This window comes from Labrus mixtus, chromosome 7 (assembly GCF_963584025.1).
Source record: "Labrus mixtus chromosome 7, fLabMix1.1, whole genome shotgun sequence".
Taxonomy (NCBI): domain Eukaryota; kingdom Metazoa; phylum Chordata; class Actinopteri; order Labriformes; family Labridae; genus Labrus; species Labrus mixtus.
In genome coordinates this window covers 4693047-4715444 of record NC_083618.1, presented here as the reverse complement: position 1 = coordinate 4715444, position 22398 = coordinate 4693047, and the positions used below count along the sequence as shown (strand labels likewise).

Below are 22398 nucleotides of genomic sequence, written 5' to 3'. Positions count from 1 at the left end.
AAGAAGTTGCCCCTCCCGCTGTCAGAAGTTTTGGGTTGTGATTGATCTAAGGTTCTGGCATGCAACCACATTTTTTTCTGCAGCAATACGTAGGTTACTTGTGTGTTTAAGATGGAGCTGCAGCAAGTAAGATCTTGTCCTTAATCAGACTGATGTGCTTTGAATATTATGTTCACGTACATTGGGGGCAGACGGGTCCACATAGGTTACACTCACATAGGCCTACTTAAAAACAAATGAAGAGGATGAAATGTCATTGTGATCGTGGCCCATGCTAACTCATTTAGCTGCCTGAATCGGTGAATGTGTAGGGTTCTTTATCTGCCTGGTTCTGGGCTTAAACTCATCATGCCACATATATACAGGAAGTGAGCTCAGACTGCATTTTTTTTTTGGGTGCATGACGGGACACGCCCAACAGCTCAGGGAAGAGTTGACTCACCGCTAATGTTCTTCCTGTCACAGAGCTGGTGTGTGTTACTCAACTGTGCTAATACATCCATGGTGTCAATGCGCCACAATGCTACCCTCTGATGGCTGAAAGAGGAACTGCAAAGACAAATTGTTAACATGAACCAGAGTGACTTACACTCACTCTGGTTCATGTTAACAATGATAATCATTATCTTCTGATAAATGATCTGCATATTTAAAATCTCTATATTAAAAATGTACATATAAACATGACTACTACAAAACAGTACTTAAGCCCAAATCTTTTGTCAAATCAATTAGTCTATTATCAAAATATGAGTAAGGGAGTATTACAGGGCTTCATCATCATTAAGGAAATTTGCGCCACAAAATATTTTTCAGTTTTCAGCTTCTCGTGTGACTGATTTGTTTTTTTCCATATCTCCAGAGAAATTAACAATTTGAAGTTTTGGACTAATGGTTTGACAAACAAAACAGGATTCATCTTTACCTTTTGATTACATTTCTAACTTTATTAAATCAATACATAAACCACAAATATATAATCAACAAATAATCCCAACAGGAAAATAATTAGCTGGAGCATATAACCAATATTTTAAATATGATCGCCTGCTTAAGAATTAAATGTACGAATCATAATATTTAATACGACAGGAGGATACATAGTTTATCCCCCTTGGGTGTTAATGAATTTTAAGAATTATATGTTTTATGAAGGAACATCAAGTATTACACATGTTATGTTCAAATCAAACCGAACACAAACTAATTATGCAAATATTTTGGAGTTGTTTCAGATATTTTTCAGGATACATTTTTTTTGTCCCTCTCTTCAGATTTTAGCATTTTGCTACGTGTTTCTTTTTAGATCAAACACACAGACTTAATGAAGTTTTGAAAAAACAAAAACATTTTTTGTATATGGTAAATGGACTTGAGCTTGTATAGCTCTTTTTCTAGTTTTCTGACTTCTCAAAGTGTTTTTACACCGCATGTCAGACCTACACATTCACACCCAGATCACAGGGGTTCCTATGTAAAGTGACCAGCAGAAGTAATCCCATTCATACGCTGCTGATGAAGCAGCGGGAGCAATTCAGGGTTAAGTGTCTTTCCCAAGGACACATCGGACATGTTGCTGCAGGAGCTGGGGATCGAACCCCCAACCTTCTTGTTGAGAGATGACCGACTCTACCAACTGAGCCTCAGCCTTTGTCAATCCATAATCATGAAAAACACTTGGTCTAAATGCAGCATCCTGGTCCTGTCTTCATGTTTTATATTAGGGCCTATAACCCACTGAAATCTAAAGTTAAACAAACCTGAACAAGTAGTCATTTGAGTTCGAGTATGTTACTTTATCCTACAATAACCTTATACACATTTAGGCTATTCTTCACACACATGTACCTCCACTTTTAACACAGGGTTGTGTTTGTGTCTCTGGGTCTTAAAATGATTACAGACATAACATTTCTAAATATATTTATTCATACTGTACATGTGTTATTCCACAGCAGTTTTCTTTAAATGAGCAATACCAGTGTATGTTATGGCCCTTTAAAAGTTGATGTGAAAGAACTGTGTCTTTAAAAAAAAAAATCAGGAAAGAGGAATGACAAATTAATGATGTTGATTATTAAAAACAGCTGTCAGAGAAAAACAATACTAATATGATTGACATTTGAAGGACTGTACATTGAAATAAACCAGGATAATAGACACAAACAATGGGGAACAAAACAAACACTGATTTGCTCACTTCCTGTCTGCTGTGTTTCCTCTGAGCAGTCGCTCTTTTGTGCATCTTTTATCTAAGTGCTTTCAGCCGAGACAGCTGTGAAATCAGTGATACAGGATGGATTAAGTGTTGACTTCATGTCTGAGCAGTGTCCATCAGTCTGATGACCTTCTGTCCATGTGAACTTCACACACACAGATAACATGGCAATGACAGCAGAGCAACATTTTTTACAGAAAACCTCTGATAACGTATGACATTTATTGAACAAATGATGAACTTTGAAGACATGAATGACGGAGACACATCCTAAACCTTTGATCTTCTTGTTTCTGCCAGTATAATAGTATTATGTGTTTTGCACTGAATCGCTGCTATGACAGCTTAACATATGGATGGATCAGAGCCTTTTTCTACAGGTTTATAGCCAATAAATGTTTGAAAATTTGATAACAATTTTTAATTTTATATTGTGTATTTACATAACATACATATATTTGTGTGGTTATATAAATGTATATTTTCTGATAGATAGATTTCTGATCTGAGCATACTTTTACTTGCTTATTTGCATGCATATATTGCTTTTGCTTAAAATCTTGAACAAAGGTTTTACACCTGTATTTGTCTTTGAATTACAAAGAATTGTTAAAGAAATGAACACTCTCTCTAAGAAAGCAGATTATATATATATATATTTATGTCTCCAAGGTGATTGGCAGCTTCCTTTAAGCTATATGATACTTTCAATAAAATACAGAATCACAAGTTGTAATAGCTGATTCCTCAGCTAAATGAATCTTGTACCATTTTAAGATAACATTTCATCAACAATGTTGATAAGAATATAAAGCCCCTATGATTGGGTTTGATCAGTATTTCTCTGCACATAATTCTTTACTCCATGATGAAATGTTTAAAACAGTGAGTCACCAGTAAGAAATAATTCTCTGACACATTTCAACATGGTCAAAATCTTTATCTATAGATGTATATATGTGCGTATTACCAGCGCTTAGCATGCAGGGACTGTGACAGCTGACTAACCTTCAAAAAAACAACAAACTTTGTCTGAAATCAAATCAGTCATGTGTTCATGCATACTATCTGTTCCTCCTCTGATGCCTTCTGACTCGTCTTGTTTTTCAACCAGTGTATTAAATGTGGGCCTGTTGTTTGTAATGTCACAAATGTATCCATCTTGCATGTCAAACTGTTAATAAGCGTTGTGTGCTGTCTCATGAGCTGTCTCATGAGCTGTCCTGTAATTGTAAAATATGTTTTTGTCAGTCTACAAATGAAATGTAACATATTGTTTATAGGTTGATTCATGTGCACTGTCCTAATTCAACTAATTCAATAAATGAATAAATAAGCACTATAATATTGTTGTTTTTCTTGACTTGTTTTGTTTTCTGGCTGGAGGTTTTGAGCACAATAGATTGCCACTAAAGATGACAAAAGTATGGGGTTGGCATGGCAACCTTGAGTCCTTGTTAATCACAGTTGCAGTGTCTGTAAGTGACATGAGTGTATAGACCTCATTCACTATTATGTGTCTCTGAACTGTCATTATGATGTGTTCAATGATCAGAGTGTTGATGCTTGATCAACTTAAGCTTTTGAATTAACTTCAAATATAACTTCATTCCAAAACGACTTTAATATTACACTCTTGTTTAACTTGGGATTCATTCATTTGAGACTACATCTTGCATTAACAGTAAATGAAAACCAAAAAAAAAAAACAGGAAATAAAATAACGTGAATTTCTATGTAAAAATTGCCAAGAAGCTACAAAAAAAAAATCCTCTGATTGTCATCGAACCGTGAGAGTAAAGGGACATGAGTGGGAAGTGCAGATGAAGTCTTCACATGTATCGCCCTCGCCTCATTGGTCCTGGTTCACTTCATGTTTGCTGAGGCGGCAGTGGCTTCATCTGCATCATCATTCCTGCTAGAAGTTGTGTTTCCCTTCACTGTCTGCCTGTGGAGCCGGAAAAATAATTAGATGACCAATATCGATAAGACCTCTGACCTTACATGACAAAAATGTGAGTGCGTGTGTGTTTGTGTTTGTGTGTGTGTGTGTGTGTGTGTGTGTGTGTGTGTGTGTGTGTGTGTGTGTGTGTGTGTGTGTGTGTGTGTGTGTGTGTGTGTGTGTGTGTGTGATCTCAGGCCACGTTTGTGACATAAACACCCACACAGTTCAGAAAGGAGGACAAAGGACGTTGAGAATCAATGAAATGAAAGTTAAAGATTCACTCTTTCTGTAATGAGACTGCTCTATAGATTGTCCACCTTGCTAATATTTCTGGGCAGTGTGTCTCTGTAAGCGCGTACTTTGGTCAAAACAAACACTTGTTGCTAGGTAAATGTGGATTATACTACGGGTCTGTTTACTCACGGCCAGGCGACCAAAGCTATCAGGCATGATGAGCTCAGTGAAGTTTATCTCACACAAGCGGCCTCATTTATAAACCAATACTCTTTTTTGTTCAGTTCAGCTTTTATGTCTTCTTTGTTTGTGCTTTAGGTCTGACACAGACTGCATAAATGTACCTCCATTGTGTTTGATGGGAAAGGAAAACATGCCCTCAACAGGCAGCACACTGACCGCCTGTCTCCATCAGTAAACAAAGCAGACATTGGTGATGCTGGCTGAATGTTTGTCAGAGGAAGCTTTGGAAAAACTGCCTGCAAACAGTCAGACTTCTAGTCAGAATCTAAGGACTCTTTATTTTTTACATTGAACAATAAAAAAAGATAAAATAAAAGCTTTAAGTTTCTTTTAATTCAGACTGCTTAAAATGTATATTAATCAATCTCGTCAATTTCCATGAATGTGTGCAATGGTAGGGATGAATACAAGGTTGATATTATTTTTATCAATCCACAAATCCTGTCACTATTTAATCCAAATATCAGCGGTTATAACTTTTGAGATTTTAGTTCAGAATCAGTCCTAGCTGAGTTTCATTTCATTTAAAAAAACAAATAGATACAATTGTCTGGGAGAAGACATTATAAAACGTGATCTACATTGCTGCATCATTCTCTTTTAATAAACAGCGTGTAGCTCTTACATTTTCCTTGACCTACAATTATCACTGTCATTTACTTTACAGTACAAAGACATTTCTAGCTAAATGTAACTTTTCCCAAATGTTAGATCATACATTAGCAGTCAAAAAGTTGCATGCAATTTTTCCCATTTATACTCTATGATATTTAGACTTTTTAAATATATTAACATTTACAAATAAATTGCAAATGTGCATATGAAAAATCCTGAACCCCGAAAAAACTAAATATATGATTTTCTCAAGACAAAATATTAAATGTTTAATGCCACATTGTCAACAGTAGACAATGTAAACATTGAGTATGTTCATAAATATTTAGGTATCTGATTAGATCATGATTTGTCGTATAGGTCTCACATTTCTTGTTTATCTGGAAAAATAAGACCTCAGCTTGGTTTTCTGTATAGGAACAAATCCTGCCTAACAGTGCATAATAGAAAAAAGATTGTCCAGGCTACAATACTGCCCGTTTGGAATATGGAGACACACTCTACATACACGCATCTGCCTCTGTCTTGAAGCCTTTCGATACCTTATACCACAGTGCTCTTCGCTTTATCACAAGCGACAGATTTCAAACTCATCATTGTGACCTTTATCGTTCTGTAGGCTGCTCCTCGTTGGGTCAACGAAGAAAGCAGCACAGTATTTTGTTTATTTACAAGGCACTTATAGGTAAATTCCCTTCTTACCTTACTACTCTCCTGTCCATAAACATATCGAGCCATTCGACAAGGTCTCAAAACTGGATCACTTTGAAAACACCGAGGTTTAGAACTGAATGGGGAAAGACTGCCTTTAGTGTTGCTGCACCCAGCATGTGGAATGACCTTCAGAGGATAGCTAAGTTGCCCTCTCTTGTTTCATACAGCGTGTTTAAAGACCTTGTGTCCAAACTACCTCAGGAAGGAAATTGCAACTGTTTCACAATGTGAATTCATTTAAATGGACATGGTTTACATGTGTGAATATGTGTTTCAGTGTCTAGATGCTATAATTGTTAACTGTTAATATGTTTATATTTGTGCTGTTTCTATTTTTGTATTGCTGCAGGGCACCTCTGGAAAAGAGACCTCGGTCTCAGTGGGTCCTTCCTGCTAAAATAAAGGATAAATAAAAAAAAAAATAATAATTAAAAAAAAAAAAAAAATATATATATATATATCCCTCCCATTTAAATGTATAGTTAGCAGACTTAAAATGCATGCAGTTCATTCTATATTTTTTTGTGTGTCAATGATGTGTGTTTTAATGCATGTATAATTTTCTCTTATTAAAATGTCTTTAGACAGTACAATAACATTACGATCAGATATCATATAGAGATATTTCATATAATCTGCCATAGTGACGGAGCTGCCAGGGATGTTTGACCTTCATTGGCTCGTTTATTGACCTGCAAACTTTAGAGTAGAGTAATGATCAACAAAGTTGTGTAAATGACATATTTAATTATACTTATATGGTTGTTATTCACTACAGGCCTTAGTTTATGTTGAACTTTTTACTTTGCTGTCATTGATTAGCCTATTCCATTCATGAAGAATTCACGCTTAAAACATCTGCTTCGCAAATAAGGACTTTTAAATTATATCCAACCTTTTCCTTCAAAGAAAATTGGGGAAGTTTTATTTTAGTAAGCTTAAAGATTTGTATACCTAGTCTACCACTGCTTGTCGCCATTGTCGTGCTTATGAATGATCTTGTTTATTTTTTATGATTCTTAACTAAAGATACCCATTTCCCTTCTCCTCCTGATGTTTGGTTTCAGTTTGATCTTGTGATGCGGTGTTGAAGAGGAGCTGTCCGCGGTGCTGAACCCCCCCCTCTCTCTCTCTCTCTCTCTCTCTCTCTCCCTCTCTCTCTCTCTCTCTCTCTCTCTCCCTCTCCCTCTCTCTCTCTCTCTCTCTCTCACAGTTTACATTTTTAAGCCTAGCTCAAAACAGCAAACTGTCATGCGTATTGTCTTTCGCAGATGCATAATAATTGGACGATGCAGCAAAAAGGATGCTGCCCAGCATCATTAGCACATAATGATAATTTACTGTTAAAGGATATTCTACAACTCCACAATATTTATTTAGCAGACTCGTCTGTCCAAAGCGACGTACATCAGATAGATATTACTGGATATGTTTTTAACTGTTGTTTTGTTTCGTCATTGCTCCTCCGAACAGTGAGATATTTTTAGTCACATAGATCCCCCCGCCTCCCCTTCAGACTGTCTCCCTCAGGGACCCGAACTAACATCTTAGCAAAGGTAGACGTGGAGTTGACGTCAGTGGACCCGTCATTTGACGTGGGTACACCCTCCACACACCCCACCACCCCCCCATCGCTACACGGCGATCAGCCCTCCCCATCAGCACTATTTCCTCTCTCCTTGGCGGAGCAATTACGCTCAAATCCTCGTTCCCTCCGTCTCATCCAGCTGTTTCTCAAGGAGTCAAACAGAACAAACGGGGAGCTTTATTTACCATCGCTAAAATAACAAACACCTATTGGACTTTAACAAGCGTCCGTGGGAGCATCAAAGCTGTATTTATTTCTCATCAGATTGATTTCCCTCTGAGATGGAAATGAGATGTCGTCCAGCGGTGATGTGTTGTGTTCTTGCCGTCCTCTCCTCCATGGTTCCCTGGTCTTTGGAGTCCTCTTACAGGGACAGACAGTACCTGAACGAGTGGGCGGTGGAGATCCCGGATGGGTTGGCTGCTGCAGAGGCGATCGCCAAAGAGCTGGACTACCAGCTGGTCCGACAGGTAGGCACCAAAAAAAAAGAAAGAAAAAAAGAAGCAAAACACCAGTTTAAATGAGAGCAAAATGAAAATAGAAAAAAAAACCTTGAAATGATCCAAAATGTAGGTGTGATCTTAGATCTAATTGCTCTTATTCATTTGGCGTGTTGTGACAAAGAGCAAGGCCTAATTTAGGATGTAGTCAAACATCTCATTTTACAGCAACCAAAGAAAACATGGAAGCAAAATGATTTATGAAATGTGTATAAAACCTATCATGTCAGTAGTGGACTGTGCTGTAACAGAGCTTGCTTGGATAATAGTTGTATCAATTATTCTGATTTGCTTGGAAAAGCCATTAGACAAGTGGAAACTCTTTTATGATAGCCCCAGAAAGCACACATTGTATCTTCAGCACACCGCTCATTTTAAGGAGGGGGATTTAATCAATGTATGACTCACTGTTTACTCAACGTTCATAACCTAGAGTTCAAGACGTGGGGTTTAATTTCCCTGTTCTGACCATTGATGCCTACCCCTAACGTCTCTTCCTGTACAAACACAATAGAGTACACACAGATTTATTTAAAGAACTGTTCATTCATTTGTATGAAAGCTGAAGCTCTGAACAGCAAACGTCAATGATTACCTGAGAAGTCTGGTTTCATGGCCACTATGACACACTGTATGCTCTCCTCTGAAATAAAATGTCAAAACAGATTTTTAAAGGATAGTAAGGTTTCTACAACCTGCACATCAGGATTCCACAACCAGATAGCTGGTATTATGTCATTTCCTGTAAATAAAAACCTGTCTCATGTCTTCCTCTGTGCAGATTGGGGCCCTGCAAGACCATTTCTTGTTCAAACACCGCAATCATCCTAGCAGAATGAAACGGAGCGCCGATCACATCACCAAGCGGCTGTCCGAGGATGACCGGGTGAGATTTCAGCTTTCTGTCTGAACATTTTGTTGTTGTTTTTTGGCAGAGTTTTAAAAAGGTCTAACGTAACCAAAATGTCTCCCCTGGTTGTCGTGCAGGTGCTTTGGGCAGAGCAGCAGTATGAGAAAAGTCGCAACAAGCGAGCCTCCATTCGGGAGTGCAGGGACTGTCCGGTGGATAAGCTGTTTGATGATCCAATGTGGAACCAGCAGTGGTACCTGGTGAGTCCCCGAGAAGATCACACAAAACACCACAACTTAGCAAAAAAGAGGGTCTGCAACAGTCATTTAATGAGAGGCCAGCAATGGAAACTAATTGTTGTTGGTTTGAAGACCTTTATTTTTATTTTAGGAAAATATTTCACTGCTTTTGAGCTCCTTAAACCGCAGTTTTTTGGGGGAATATCCGGTCTATTTGTTGTATGTATCAGCTGAGCTTTCTGTTTGCATGCAGCCGGTCTGTTCTTCCCCTGAGACTGTCTGAAATCCTGCTGACTGCTGGACAGCTCCACACTGTTCACAGCTCTGTCTACTGTCTCGTGCTTCTAACAGGAGGTCATTGAGTGTGTGTTCAGAATATGTGTGTTGTTATGTGTGCAGAAATGTAGCTGTCAGTAAAGCAAGAAGAGGAAACAGCGTATTCCTTTTCCATAACGTTATCCAAAACAAGAGGGAAAGAATAAAAGAATAAATCATTAGCGTGTTATAAAGCAGTTCCAGCCAAAAGAGCCATTTGCTTAATTGGTAACACAGTGGGTGTGTAGATGAGGGTGGATGATAATCCAGCAGGATGGAGTGAAGTAGTGCATCACGCATTAAGTCCTAATTTACCCTGAATGGGAGGTTTTAACCCAATGGAGCCGAGTGGTAGCAGAGAACTGTAGGCTGTCACAGCTGTACATCCCAGTCCACATCCATTACCATCACTTTCACTTCATCCCTCCGACCGCAGGCCGACCCCGATGGCCACACATCTTCACTGAGTTTGATGCATTACCTTGAATAAACTGTGATAGTCTCCAATTGAACAGAGCACAGACAGACTTACTACAATTCATGGAACACATTCGGGGTAGGCAGTGACTGTTTTGGATCATAGATTTATTTTATCACATTAGATCTAACCACAGGATACGTTTAAATACAAATAACTCAGGGCCGCAGCTATCAATTATTCTCATAATCCAATATTTGACTTCTTGTGTTTTGATAAACTGATCAATCATTTAATCCACGATCGATCATCAAATCGTGGAAAACAATTTAGATAAAGGGAATAAGTCATTTTTTCTTGTTTTGTTTGAAAAATTTTACAAAACCTGACTGTATTTGGCCAATAAATGGTCAGAAAGTGACTGTTAACTGTCCACCTGATTGATGTCGTTATGATTTTAGAGCAATTGAAAATAAAGTACCATTTTGCTAATGTATTCAGTATTTCAAGCTTACTGAAATTAAAAATCAAAGATTAAAATCTTGTGAGAAAAAATGAAAGGACAATAAGTGAAACGTTAATCAGCTCAACCTTTTAGATAAATGTTATTTACTGTTATACATCATCATCCAATTTCCAAGGACCAACCAGTGAGGTTGTAGATATGATAGTGTGTGTGTGTGTGTGTGTGTGTGTGTGTGTGTGTGTGTGCTCTCAAAGAAGGGAACGAGAGGGCGACTCATGTTGTGCTCTCTCAGCTTCTCCACACCTGCACTCAGCCAGCATGAGTCACATGCTTGTGGGGAATAAGAAAACAAATTGAGATGAATCATTTTTGCCGATGAGGGATGATGACACTAATGGAATTGGCTTAAAAGTGTTCGTTTAGTGTATTTTCACATCAGCCCGGGGTCTGTGTCATACTGCAGGCCACGTTAGGGATCATCTCGAGCAGCAAGACTCATTATCTGTTCTGAGAGGAAAAAGGAAGGGAAAAGGTTTCAGGTGTTGCATCGTTATCAACCACTATGCTGATGATGTTGTGGTTTTTACCTCCCGGATTTACGGACATATAAAAATAAGGGGAAATGAGGGTAGTGCCGAGAAGAGAGAGTGACGTCGACAGCCCCAATAAACATACACATCAGAGTGGGGGTGGGTGGAGCTGTGTGACGGGGGCTACAGGACGGCAGCTCATAGGGAGAGCTGATCCAGAGAACAGGATGACAGTCTTTATCTCTCACGAGTGGGTGACTGCCTGATAATTCAATCATGGAGTGACTCATACTTGTAGCATGAAATTCCTCATGCCTGCATGGCTTCATGTGAGAGAGGGAGAGTGTGTGTGTATCCATGGCTGTTCGGGAATCAGTCCCTGTTTATGTACATATAGGGGTCTATTTGTTGTATGCCCACTTGTTGTTTTTAATGTGATGAAACGGAGGGAACGAGAATTTGCAGAGAGCCTTTGTGTGCATTTTTGTGTGTTTGCTGTGTACTATTAGAATCTATGCACAGCGTCAACAAGTGAGTCATTTGGTTTTACACCAAAACAAGCAATCTGTAGATAATGGTGAGCCCAGAGTAAAAACACTTTCTTGCAAATTGCTATTGAAGCACATTGTAAACAAGACAATCTGCTCTGCATTTGCATTGACAATAGTGTTGTATTAAACCTGTCCAATGAGAAACAGAGGTAAAGACTAGACGCTGGTGACACGTTGGGGTTTGAAAAGTGGGGATCAAAGTGGGAGCTTATAGGAGAGAGAGAAAAAAGGCAATACATCACAGGGATGAGTCACGTCTTGAGGTGGCGTTCTGCAGTGTCTGTGCATAATGCGCAAAGAGCGAAGTGAGTTCTTTTTTTTGTTTTAGCTGTCTCCGGCTCAGAATCATTTTCTTCTCTGACTGCCCTGCTAGCCCTCCCCCCATTGCTGCTTAATTTTCATTTAAACCAGCTCTACATCTGCATTCCCCAAGTCTCATTTTCTTTGCTGCTTCAAAGATGGGTTTCTAAATAATCCAGGAGAGGGATTGGATCTGATTTGAGCTTTGGAAACCTCAACTGAAAGTCAGCACAATACTAAGGCATCTTGTGGGTTTAATTTAGCAGTAGAATTGCTGTATGGGAAATTAAAACGCCCCTTATCTATGTCCCTCTGAAACCAATCTCCCAACAAGTGGTCATAGAAGTGGACCTTAGCCAGACAAAAGAGAAGCACACAATCCAGTAATGAATATCTGTAAAGGTCACTGTGGTGAGGATGAGGACTTTATTGCGGCCGACCTTTTTAAAACATACAATGATGCTTAAAGAGCCTGTTTAGAAGAAGAGCTCGGTTGATAATGAACCATTGAATTATCATTCTTAAAATGTTGTCCCTTTCTTCCAGCAAGACACTCGGACGTCCTCCTCGCTGCCGAAGCTGGACCTGCACGTGATCCCCGTGTGGCAGAAAGGCATCACAGGGAAAGGAGTGGTCATCACCGTGCTGGATGACGGTCTGGAGTGGAACCACACAGACATCTACTCCAACTACGTAAGACACATCGTTTCCATGGAGACAGCCTCCATCGCCTGGGCCTGACGTTGCTATAGTAATGCTGCTTGTGGCACCTTAAGGCCTTAAGACAATTTATGAAGATAATGGTTATTCCTCCTTATGATACACTCTGCCTCGATACAAACTGGGCATTTTTTTGTGGGAATTACTCAACTTCTGGCATTTTTCGGAGGCAGAATTTGGAAAGGAATTTAAAAATTCATGAATGTTTTTGACAAAATGAAGGGGGGGATGCAGATAATTACAAGACTATGGAAGCCAGCATAATTGACTGGAAGCTTAATGTGTGTCCTTTGCCTTCTGAAAGGAACTCTAAAGGTCTTTAAAAAGCCACATCTGCGGTTTGGTTTCAAACAGAAACGTTGCTCTCAGAATCAAGCCGCCACATCTTTGCCAGGGCAAAAGAGAGAAAGGGATGTGAAGAGGCTGGATGAGGGAGAGACGGAAATAATGTATGACAACAGCGCTGATGGAAACAACTCCTACTGTAATTAAGTTAACTGTGATTAATCAAAGAGGCTCAATCAACCGAGTCGTTCATCCTTAATAATTGAGGCGTATGAGCCGGCATGCATTTGCATATCTTAACAGCAGTTATTTGGAATGACTGTCACGCACGGCTCTCATTTCAATCGCAAATACTGTCAACAAAAACTAAAAAGGAAGCTTTGTATTAATAGAGCTTATTTTTAATTCATTAATAATGTCATTTTCAAATTGTATCATGTTTTCTAGTGCAGGGAACGATGGGAGAGACCAAAACGGAAACCAGAGATGACTTTTATGCAGCATTTAAAACGTTCAGTTTATCAAACTATGAAACAACCTTTATTTGTATACACTTTCAAACAATCTTAATGTTTTCATATACAGCTGTTGAAAGTCATTCAATGTGTATTTGTCACAGTTTTTTCTTAGTATGCCCTCTCCTCTTGATGCCTAACATACAATATGTGACTTTGTGCACACTGACATCTTACCTTTCAAAATAAATGGCTGATAGCTTTTCTTCTCTGTGTTTTCAAAGGATGCGGCAGCCAGCTATGATTTCAACGACAACGACCCTGACCCTTTCCCCAGATACGACTCCACTAATGAGAACAAGTGAGTAAACTGCTGAGATGACATTCAGACATAACCTGGCTGTCCTCTTTGATCGAATCATCCTGTTGCTTGATGATTGCAGCACTCATCCCCATGTTATCTTAAATGAGGACGAGGTGGGCACAAATTGGCTGAACATGATGAAAGCTGATTTTGCCAAATAACCAAAACAGTTCTTTTCAGCGGTTTCAGTTTTCAGTATCTCCTGTTTTCTGTTTCTCAGACTACACCTGAAGAAAATGGCTTAACCCTTTGTTAGCTGTCACACATACATAAAAACATGCACTCCTTTCTCCTCCTCATCAAATCACACCTAGTGCTACAGTGTTTACTGTAGGGTTCATGGACATTTTTCAGAATCTTTGATACATATGTTGCAATTAAGTATATTATGATGTGTGTTTACTTCCTAGACATGGGACCAGGTGTGCTGGGGAAATCGCGATGCAGGCAGATAACAACAAATGTGGTGTTGGAGTTGCATACAACTCCAAGGTTGGAGGTGAGATATTAATGTTTACAACATGGTACTATATATACATGTGTGTGTCTGTGTGCACGTTGTAAGGTGTCAAATAGGCCCTTGTGATTGAAGAAATAGCTGTAATCTTGGTTGTTGTCATTTGATTTACTGAGTTAATTGACACAACGATTGACTGATTGGTTGATTGATTCATTTAACTGACCCAAAGAGCATTAATAAAGTGAAGACAACACAGCAGTAGAATCACTGCTGGGTCTATTTAGTGATTACATGCAGGTCTCTTTGCGTACTGAAAATGTGCTGGAGTTTATTCCATTTTTTTTAAGGACTTTTGCATGACAGCAACAACAAATGCAGCCCTACTTTTAAAACATAATCCATGGAACATAGTAGGATTACTGCCAAATGTAAATGCAAATGATGATGCAAAGATGCACATCATGGGGTTTTTATTTCTTTGATATTTTATAGCCAGGAGGAAAGGGAGATTTCCTACACACGTCCTGATTTTTCCAACAGATGGTTACATAACGTCACTCTCCAAAATAACTGAGCTCTGATCCACCTAAACAATGGCTTAAAAATTAATGCTGCACTCTCTGAAGGGCCGGGTTACAAACTGGTTCTCAGTGCCCCTGCAGGACCTGCATTCCTGGTATAAGACATCACAAATTTGTTTGAGGAAGATATTCATTTTAAGGGGTTAAATATGTTTAGTTTTTTTTTTTGTTTTCTCTTCATCATCATGAGTAAAGTTGCATTATTTGATCCCAACTTTTCTCTCTGAAGCCACCATAAATACATCCATGACGTTCAATGCCAATATACGACAAATAACCAACAGGATATCTGTGATATAATATTCTTATCCCTTCCTGTTTAGGAATTCGTATGCTTGATGGGATTGTGACGGATGCCATTGAAGCCAGCTCTATTGGCTTTAATCCAGACCATGTGGACATTTATAGTGCCAGCTGGGGACCAAACGATGACGGCAAGACTGTGGAGGGGCCAGGCCGTCTGGCTCAGAAGGCCTTTGAGTACGGTATTCAAAAGGTAGGACGTTAGATAACGCAGTTCTTACTCACATCCAGCCGGTGTTGTCTCAGTCTGTGGTTCCTAAGGGAGGTTATTATCTAGAGCGGTGATGGGAATCAGATAAAACAGAATCAATAAAGGTGATGTGTTCAGCTGCTGGGAATGAGGCTTCTAATGACAAGTGCCATTAGTCACTTTTAGCTGAGATTTCATTATTATTTTGTTTAGTTTTTTCTTCAGATGCCACACATTTATTTTGAGGGGGAAAATACAGAGAAAGCATTACATTCTCTGTCCTTCATGTCCTCTGCAGGGTCGTGGCGGGAAAGGCTCTATCTTTGTTTGGGCATCGGGTAACGGTGGCCGACAGGGTGATAACTGTGACTGTGATGGTTACACAGACAGCATCTACACCATCTCCATCAGCAGCGCCTCCCAGCAGGGCCTGTCCCCCTGGTACGCTGAGAAGTGCTCCTCCACTCTGGCTACAGCGTACAGCAGCGGAGACTACACCGACCAGAGGATTGTAAGCAGACACCTGTTAGGGTTACATCATGTCACTTAGTTTTGTTCATCGGACATGTCATCATGTAATTGAAGATTAACTTGTTGCATGAATTGGATTTTCATGTCGCCCTTTTCCTGTTTGCTTTCAGACAAGTGCAGATTTGCACAACGAGTGCACTCAGACTCACACTGGAACATCAGCCTCTGCTCCCCTCGCTGCTGGAATATTTGCCCTGGCACTGGAACAAAAGTAAAAAAATACAAGCTATTTTCAATGCAACATTACATGGATTTATTGGCGTTTGACACATTCATATAAATCATTAAATACTCACTTGAGTGCCTCCCTGTCCGTCTCCCCTCCCTCAGTCCAGATCTTACCTGGCGAGACCTGCAGCACATTGTGGTCTGGACCTCAGAGTTCGATCCCCTGGCCAATAATCCGGGCTGGAAGAGGAACGGAGCCGGACTGATGGTCAACAGCCGCTTCGGCTTTGGCCTTCTCAACGCAAAAGCCCTGGTGGACCTCGCTGACCCGGCCACCTGGAAGCACGTACCTGAAAAGAAGCAGTGTATCGTCAGGGATGATTCTTTCCAGCCCAGGTAAATGCATTACTTACAACTTATTCTGTTTTGATTAGAAGATTATATTTATAGTTTGAATTTGCTTTTGGCCGAGGATTTTTTGAAACTTTATTTTAGATAATGAATTTAGCTCTACTGTACAGTGTTTGGAAGTTTGGATTCGTAAAAATTGGGGTTATGGTAAAGCAGTTAATATCACTGAAAAATAAGAACAAAAGCTTCCTATAATGGACACTACAATAAGCGAAATGTCCTGCTCTGCTGGTGTTATTTTGTTATCATATCTGTATGTATTTAGAAATATTGGCTGCTAAGCGTTATCCTTGAAACAACCTTTAACTTCCCATCATTCACCTGTAGACAAGACAACAGTTCTATCTCCTTCAAGAGTCCATTTTACAATTTGCTTTGGATTATAAGACTCAGTTTCCCCATTACCTTGCTACATCCCTGTCTAATCCAAAGGATTTGGCTTTTGGTTTCCGTCAATGCTTAGTGGTCTAAAACCCTTCCTCTAGCTTTATGCCAGCTTGAACACAGAAATCCTTTCATTCATTCCTGGGAGAGATGAGGATTAACTGTCTGCAAATGAATGACCAGTGGGATCCAAATCTGTCAATGCATCTTACACATGCTTGTGACGTGCTCAATATCTCACAAATTTCAGATTGTTTTTGAAGCACAATCATATGGAGTTTGCACAGCAGGGGTCATAGTCATATGTTTTTTTCCCCCTCCCTGCTGAGAGATGTACAGTAATGAGAAGATGACAGGGAGCTACAGGGAGGTCTGTTTGTGCGTCTCATTCCTGCTATTTTTAATTCATCCCACAGGGCGCTGAAGGCAGCGGGGGAGATCACTATAGAGATTCCAACCAAAGCCTGCACCGGCCAGGAGAACGCAGTCCTCTCATTGGAGCATGTGCAGGTGGAGGCAAGCATCGAATATACCAGGAGAGGGGACCTGCACATCACACTCACCTCCCCATCAGGTTAGAAGTGTGCACATGTATATAAAAACACATATATATGGTGAAAGTAAGAAGTGCTAAACTGATGTGCCATTTTTGATTATCCATCAGGTACCAGTACAGTGCTGCTGGCCGAGCGAGAGAGAGACACGTCGGCTAACGGCTTCAGAAACTGGGACTTTATGTCTGTGCATACATGGGGAGAAGATCCTGCTGGAACATGGACTTTAAAAATTACTGATACTGTAAGTTACACACATTTATCAGTTTATTTTTTTTGGTTTACACATTTGTACTTGTATTAGGCCTAAAGTAAAATTCCACAGCTAAACCCAAAACAGAAAACAAGTGGAAACTCCCTAACCGCTGTGTTGGCTAAGGTGTTGCCCTTTCCCCCTGACATGTAACGTCATTATTTCCCCTCACAGTCGGGCCGAATGGAGAATGAAGGTCGGATTTTGAACTGGAAGTTGATTCTTCACGGGATGTCAGAAAAACCAGAGCACATGAAGAAGCCCAGGGTGTACATTCCTTACAACGCCGTGCAGAATGATCGCAGAGGAGTGGAGCATATGGATGACATGGTGGAGGTGAGTACAATGCAAAAAAAAACTATGCATTCATGCAACATACAAAAACTGGTTCAGCTCGAGATGAAATAAATAGCAGAGAGTTGGAGGGTTGTGTCATGTAAAATAAGAGATGTCACTGTAAGGGCTGAATGTACAGACACTGAACTTACACCTGAATATAAAACATTAGGCTAAGTGACTGAGGGTCTACAGTTATGCTAGCACTTTTTTGAGGCTGTTCTTAAGCAGAGCAGTTATTGGTCATTTTGCCAACATGCTCACAGTGACAATGCTAACCTGCAGATTCTAAGAAGCTATAATAATAGAAATGGTCAACATCCTAGTTTAGTGTGTTACCATGCAGCCAGTAAAACACGAAACACAAATGACATCTGAAGGACTGACTTTGGTAATGTTGACTTTTCTGTTTGAATTAAGATTACCACATCTTTTTTTTTTTACAGTTAGCTAACTTAGCCTATCTTCCATAGCAGAGACTTAACTTTGTTTTATTGGTAATACAAGGTTAAAAGACTCTTTAGGCTGGGGCACAGATGGAAATAGACCTTTAGGTTTAAACTCTATCCACCGTTCCAGCCAATAAAGAGGCAAAAAATGAAATCTGAAATAAATACTTATTTGGCTGATACTATTTGCTAATCTGTCAGACATCGATGTGGCTCTCAGTAGTTTTGCAGCTATTTCGATGCAAACTAAAGTATTTCAAAAGTTGACATTTTGACCTCTTGATGGTGAAGAACATTTTGGATTGACAAAGTGTGTATTTTCTCGAGAGAGACATGTCTGTAAAACATTTAATCGGTGAGATACCTCAGTAGATTGAGCAATCTTAAAATGTAAGTGAACAGAGTCATTAAAGAGCCCACTATGCCAACTGAGAACTTGATTTGGCCCAGACCCTTAGACATTTTACTTCTCATGTTGCTGCAGTGATTTAGCAGATAACTCCACAGCACGTCAGCAATTGGTGACAATACAGTTTATGCTTGTTAAAGGTGCTGCAAACATTTCTGACCAAACCCAAAAGGACATGCCAGAATAGTGACTGTTATAACTTCCAGTGGCACATTGTTACGAAAACCTCATGTCAAAGCTATACGAGCAAAACCATTGAGAGAAGGGTTTTTATGTCATATCTAAGATTGCATGAGACATGACATGAACTCTCTGAGGCTCCAATCAATAGTTACCCATTGTTCCTCCTACAAAATACCATGATGAAACAGAGAGATCTGCTTTAAAAAATAACTTCAATATTTAAAAATATTCTAATGTCAGATCAAATCAGAAAGATAACTGAACAAACAAAATACAGTTTTAATGTCAATCTTAATGGGATTATTTTATGTTTGTTTATGTCACAGGAGACCACAAAGGGCAATCCAAAACAAAAGACTGAGTCTGCACAGGCCTCCCTACTTCCAAACCCAGAGAAGGACCCTAAAACCCCCTCAAATCCACAGTACTCCCCCTCCCTGGCCCTGCTGCGTCTCCTTCAGACGGCCTTCAACAGGCAAACTCCCGTCCTGAAGCAACAGCAGTCTGTAGCTAGGATCTCCTCCTCCTCCTCCTCCTCCACCTGGGCAAAGCAGCAGCCGAGCCGGAGCCTCTCTCCTGCCGCAACAAGACTCCCCACTAAGTCATTGTACCAGGCTCTGGACATGATCAACAAGTTCCGGGGCCCAGAGGACAGTGTCTACAGCGACTACACTGACGGCTTCTACAGCTCCAAGCCGTACAGGCACAGAGACGACCGACTGCTGCAAGCCCTGTTTGACATGATCGATGATGCCAGCAAGTAAAGGAGAGGAGAGGGGAGGAGAGATAAGATAAGGGGGAGGCATGTCTATGTGTTGGTTTGGGGAGCAGAGGAACAAGGCAAAGGAAAGAGAAAAAAGCGAAGGGATGTGATCAGGAACTTTAGTACTAGAAAAGGAAGAAAGATGAGGAAAAATGTTCTTTTTCCCCCAAAATGCTGCAAATCTGATTTATTTACCTTCGTTTACCCTCCATTAATGAATTATTTATACAGCTAGCAATATTTGCAGCACACACCTACATCAAAACATGGACTTCTTATGATACAAACCATACCATGTCGTGAATTACTTAGCATTTACTTGATAAGAAAGGAGAGAAAAGCCTTGTCTCTCTTCTCTTCATCGCCTGTTTAAGCATGTCACCTTTAGAGTATACGTTTTGTTATAGTATATATATATATATTAAATATTTATTATTCAAAGACGATGATTGTAATATGGTTTGAAAAAAAAACACGATATCCAAAATCTTTCCTTTCAAAAATCCTGTTTCCTTTTGTTTTGCCATCTATCAGTCATTCAGTTGTTTAACATGGTCAACTGTTATAGGACATCTCACTTTATTCACTTTAGAGGACGACTTTATCCCTAAAATGTGACATAAAGTCATTGAATGTGAGTATAGGCATACATTTAAAATGGAGCAAAGCTTTTTATTGATGAGTAATTTGACATGTTTGAACTGTGTTGACAAAAGATTTATTCTCAGGGTGTCAACAAAGCTCAAGAAAGTTTCAGATACATATAGATATTCTGGACTCGTCAAAGTATTCATAGAAATATATATAAAATTGTGACAGATCATATACTATAAAGTATGCTACGGAGATACAGCAGTTGTAGGATTTAAAGAAAGATAAGCCTGGGAATATTAAATAAAAGATGGAGCAGTCATTTAGTTGGAGTAGTGAGACATTTAAAGTGACAAATCTAAACTTCTTTATGTGCAATTAATTTAATTTTGTATGAGTACAATGCTGCATTAAATGAAATATTTTTCTAAGGATCCTCATAGTTTATGGAAATAATATATATACAGTATCAAACCCTAGAACAGGTTTATTTTCTTGTGCCGTGGTTCACTCAATACCTGCAAAGTCAGTGCAGTAAACATAACTAACTAGAAATGAACACTGCCAGAGTCTCTGCTGTCCAAAAGCTTAACTGTGTATTTCAGTGAATGTTCAAATAGCTGACTTGTTGTTTGTTCATCTTCTGCAATATTCCGCCTACCAACAGTTCTTTTAATCCTGGATTATCACATTATTACTTCTCTGTTTTTTTTTTATTTTTATTTGGGTTCATTGGACTTTCACACATAAGAAGCTGACAAGAAGAACTGTAGATTAGAGACTCTGCATTCATCTCTGACGGCTTAATATATTCTATTATTCATGTGCCTATCATCTCTTTACATGGTGTAGATCATTTAATAACGCTTGTTTAAGTGTTAAGTATGATATGAATATCCTTTGCAGAGTCTCTACTCTCCAGTTTTTAGCTGCCTGCCCCGCTTCTCTGCCGACAAGGTGACAGGAGGAGGAAGATGTTTGGACAACGCTTTACATGCACAGTGTAATTTATCCACTCTTTATTGTAGCCCGTGCTGTTCTCTTCATGTTTTTGACTGATGCTTCAGTCACAAAGTTGTTTACACAGACCAATATTATGTTGCAATTTCTGTATGGATGTAAAAAAAATTATAATAATCAAGATTTATCGTAATAAACTGCAAACTGACCTCTTTTTGAGTCATTTTGAGTCTCTTCAGCAACCAGTGAATCTAAAACACAAGAATAACAACCAGGCTGATACATGGGGGGAAAGAGGGCTTGGTAATAAAACTTAAATTAAATTCAGTCTTTGGTCAAAATTTATGATGATGTGCATAACAGTGTTTCCTTATCAAGACACACATTTTAATAAGAAACTACATTTGAACTCATTTGCATCTTCTTTATGTCATGATTGATAAAACGGTCTTTGGACTTAAAAGCAAATTATTTTTATTTTTTTTATCTTAAAGTCTATAGTTTATCCATGAATGTAAGCAATGACAATAGCCTATCAATTTGAAGCATTTTAGATTTTAGACTTTTATATTCCAAAAAAAGTATAAAAGAAGTCCCAATTACATTGTTGATATAGGCTAGTCTATGATTGTTTGAATTATAGGCTACATTATTAGTGCTATTTTATTAAGCTAACTTCACCTTGACATTGAAAGTTTTTATTTAGGCTAGTGCTCATTTAAAAAAAACATAACTATTTGAACTATACTATTTATTAAACTGTCAAACTTAGACCCAAGTATGTAGCTTATGCTAACAGGCTAAACCAAGAAACACTTGACATATTAGTGGGCTAGCATTGTTATTGTGAGCACTTTAGCATACTGATGTAGCATGTAGCTCAGAGCCCAGCTGGGCCTGAGTACAATCTCACAGGGCGGCTAGCATAGCATAGCTTAAGATTCTTAAGTATGGATAACAACCTTTCAAATCATCAGTTGTGATTTGTCTTTCTTATTTCTGCGTTAATGCTGGACATCATCTTTGGTAATTGTAGGGTCAAGACAAATGGTATGAAATAGCATATTGGAGACTTAACGGCCATAGTACTAATGAGACACACTTATTTTTTTATTATTATTATTTTAATTACCATTTTTATGACATCACAATACAAACAGGAGTGAAAACCCACAACCCAATCCATGGACATAAACCCCCCCCCCCCCCCCCCCAGAACACACAAACAAACAAACAAACACACACACACAACCAGAGAGGAGATACACATATTACAAATAGTTCATTTAAACCCTGAGCCAAGGACACAAACAGCATACATA

General features: G+C 39.1%; 1 protein-coding gene across 1 annotated transcript; it reads left to right on the top strand.

Moving 5' to 3' along the window:
* Positions 1–7608: 7608 nt before the first annotated feature.
* pcsk1 (proprotein convertase subtilisin/kexin type 1) lies at positions 7609–21284 on the top strand. Its single transcript, XM_061042250.1, has 14 exons — positions 7609–8027; positions 8839–8943; positions 9045–9167; positions 12273–12419; positions 13471–13547; positions 13961–14049; positions 14915–15087; positions 15383–15595; positions 15726–15826; positions 15946–16179; positions 16995–17152; positions 17243–17376; positions 17560–17721; positions 19089–21284. The coding sequence occupies exons 1-14, from the start codon at positions 7839–7841 to the stop codon at positions 19524–19526; spliced, it is 2343 nt and encodes a 780-aa protein (XP_060898233.1). The 5' UTR covers positions 7609–7838; the 3' UTR covers positions 19527–21284.
* Positions 21285–22398: the final 1114 nt, after the last annotated feature.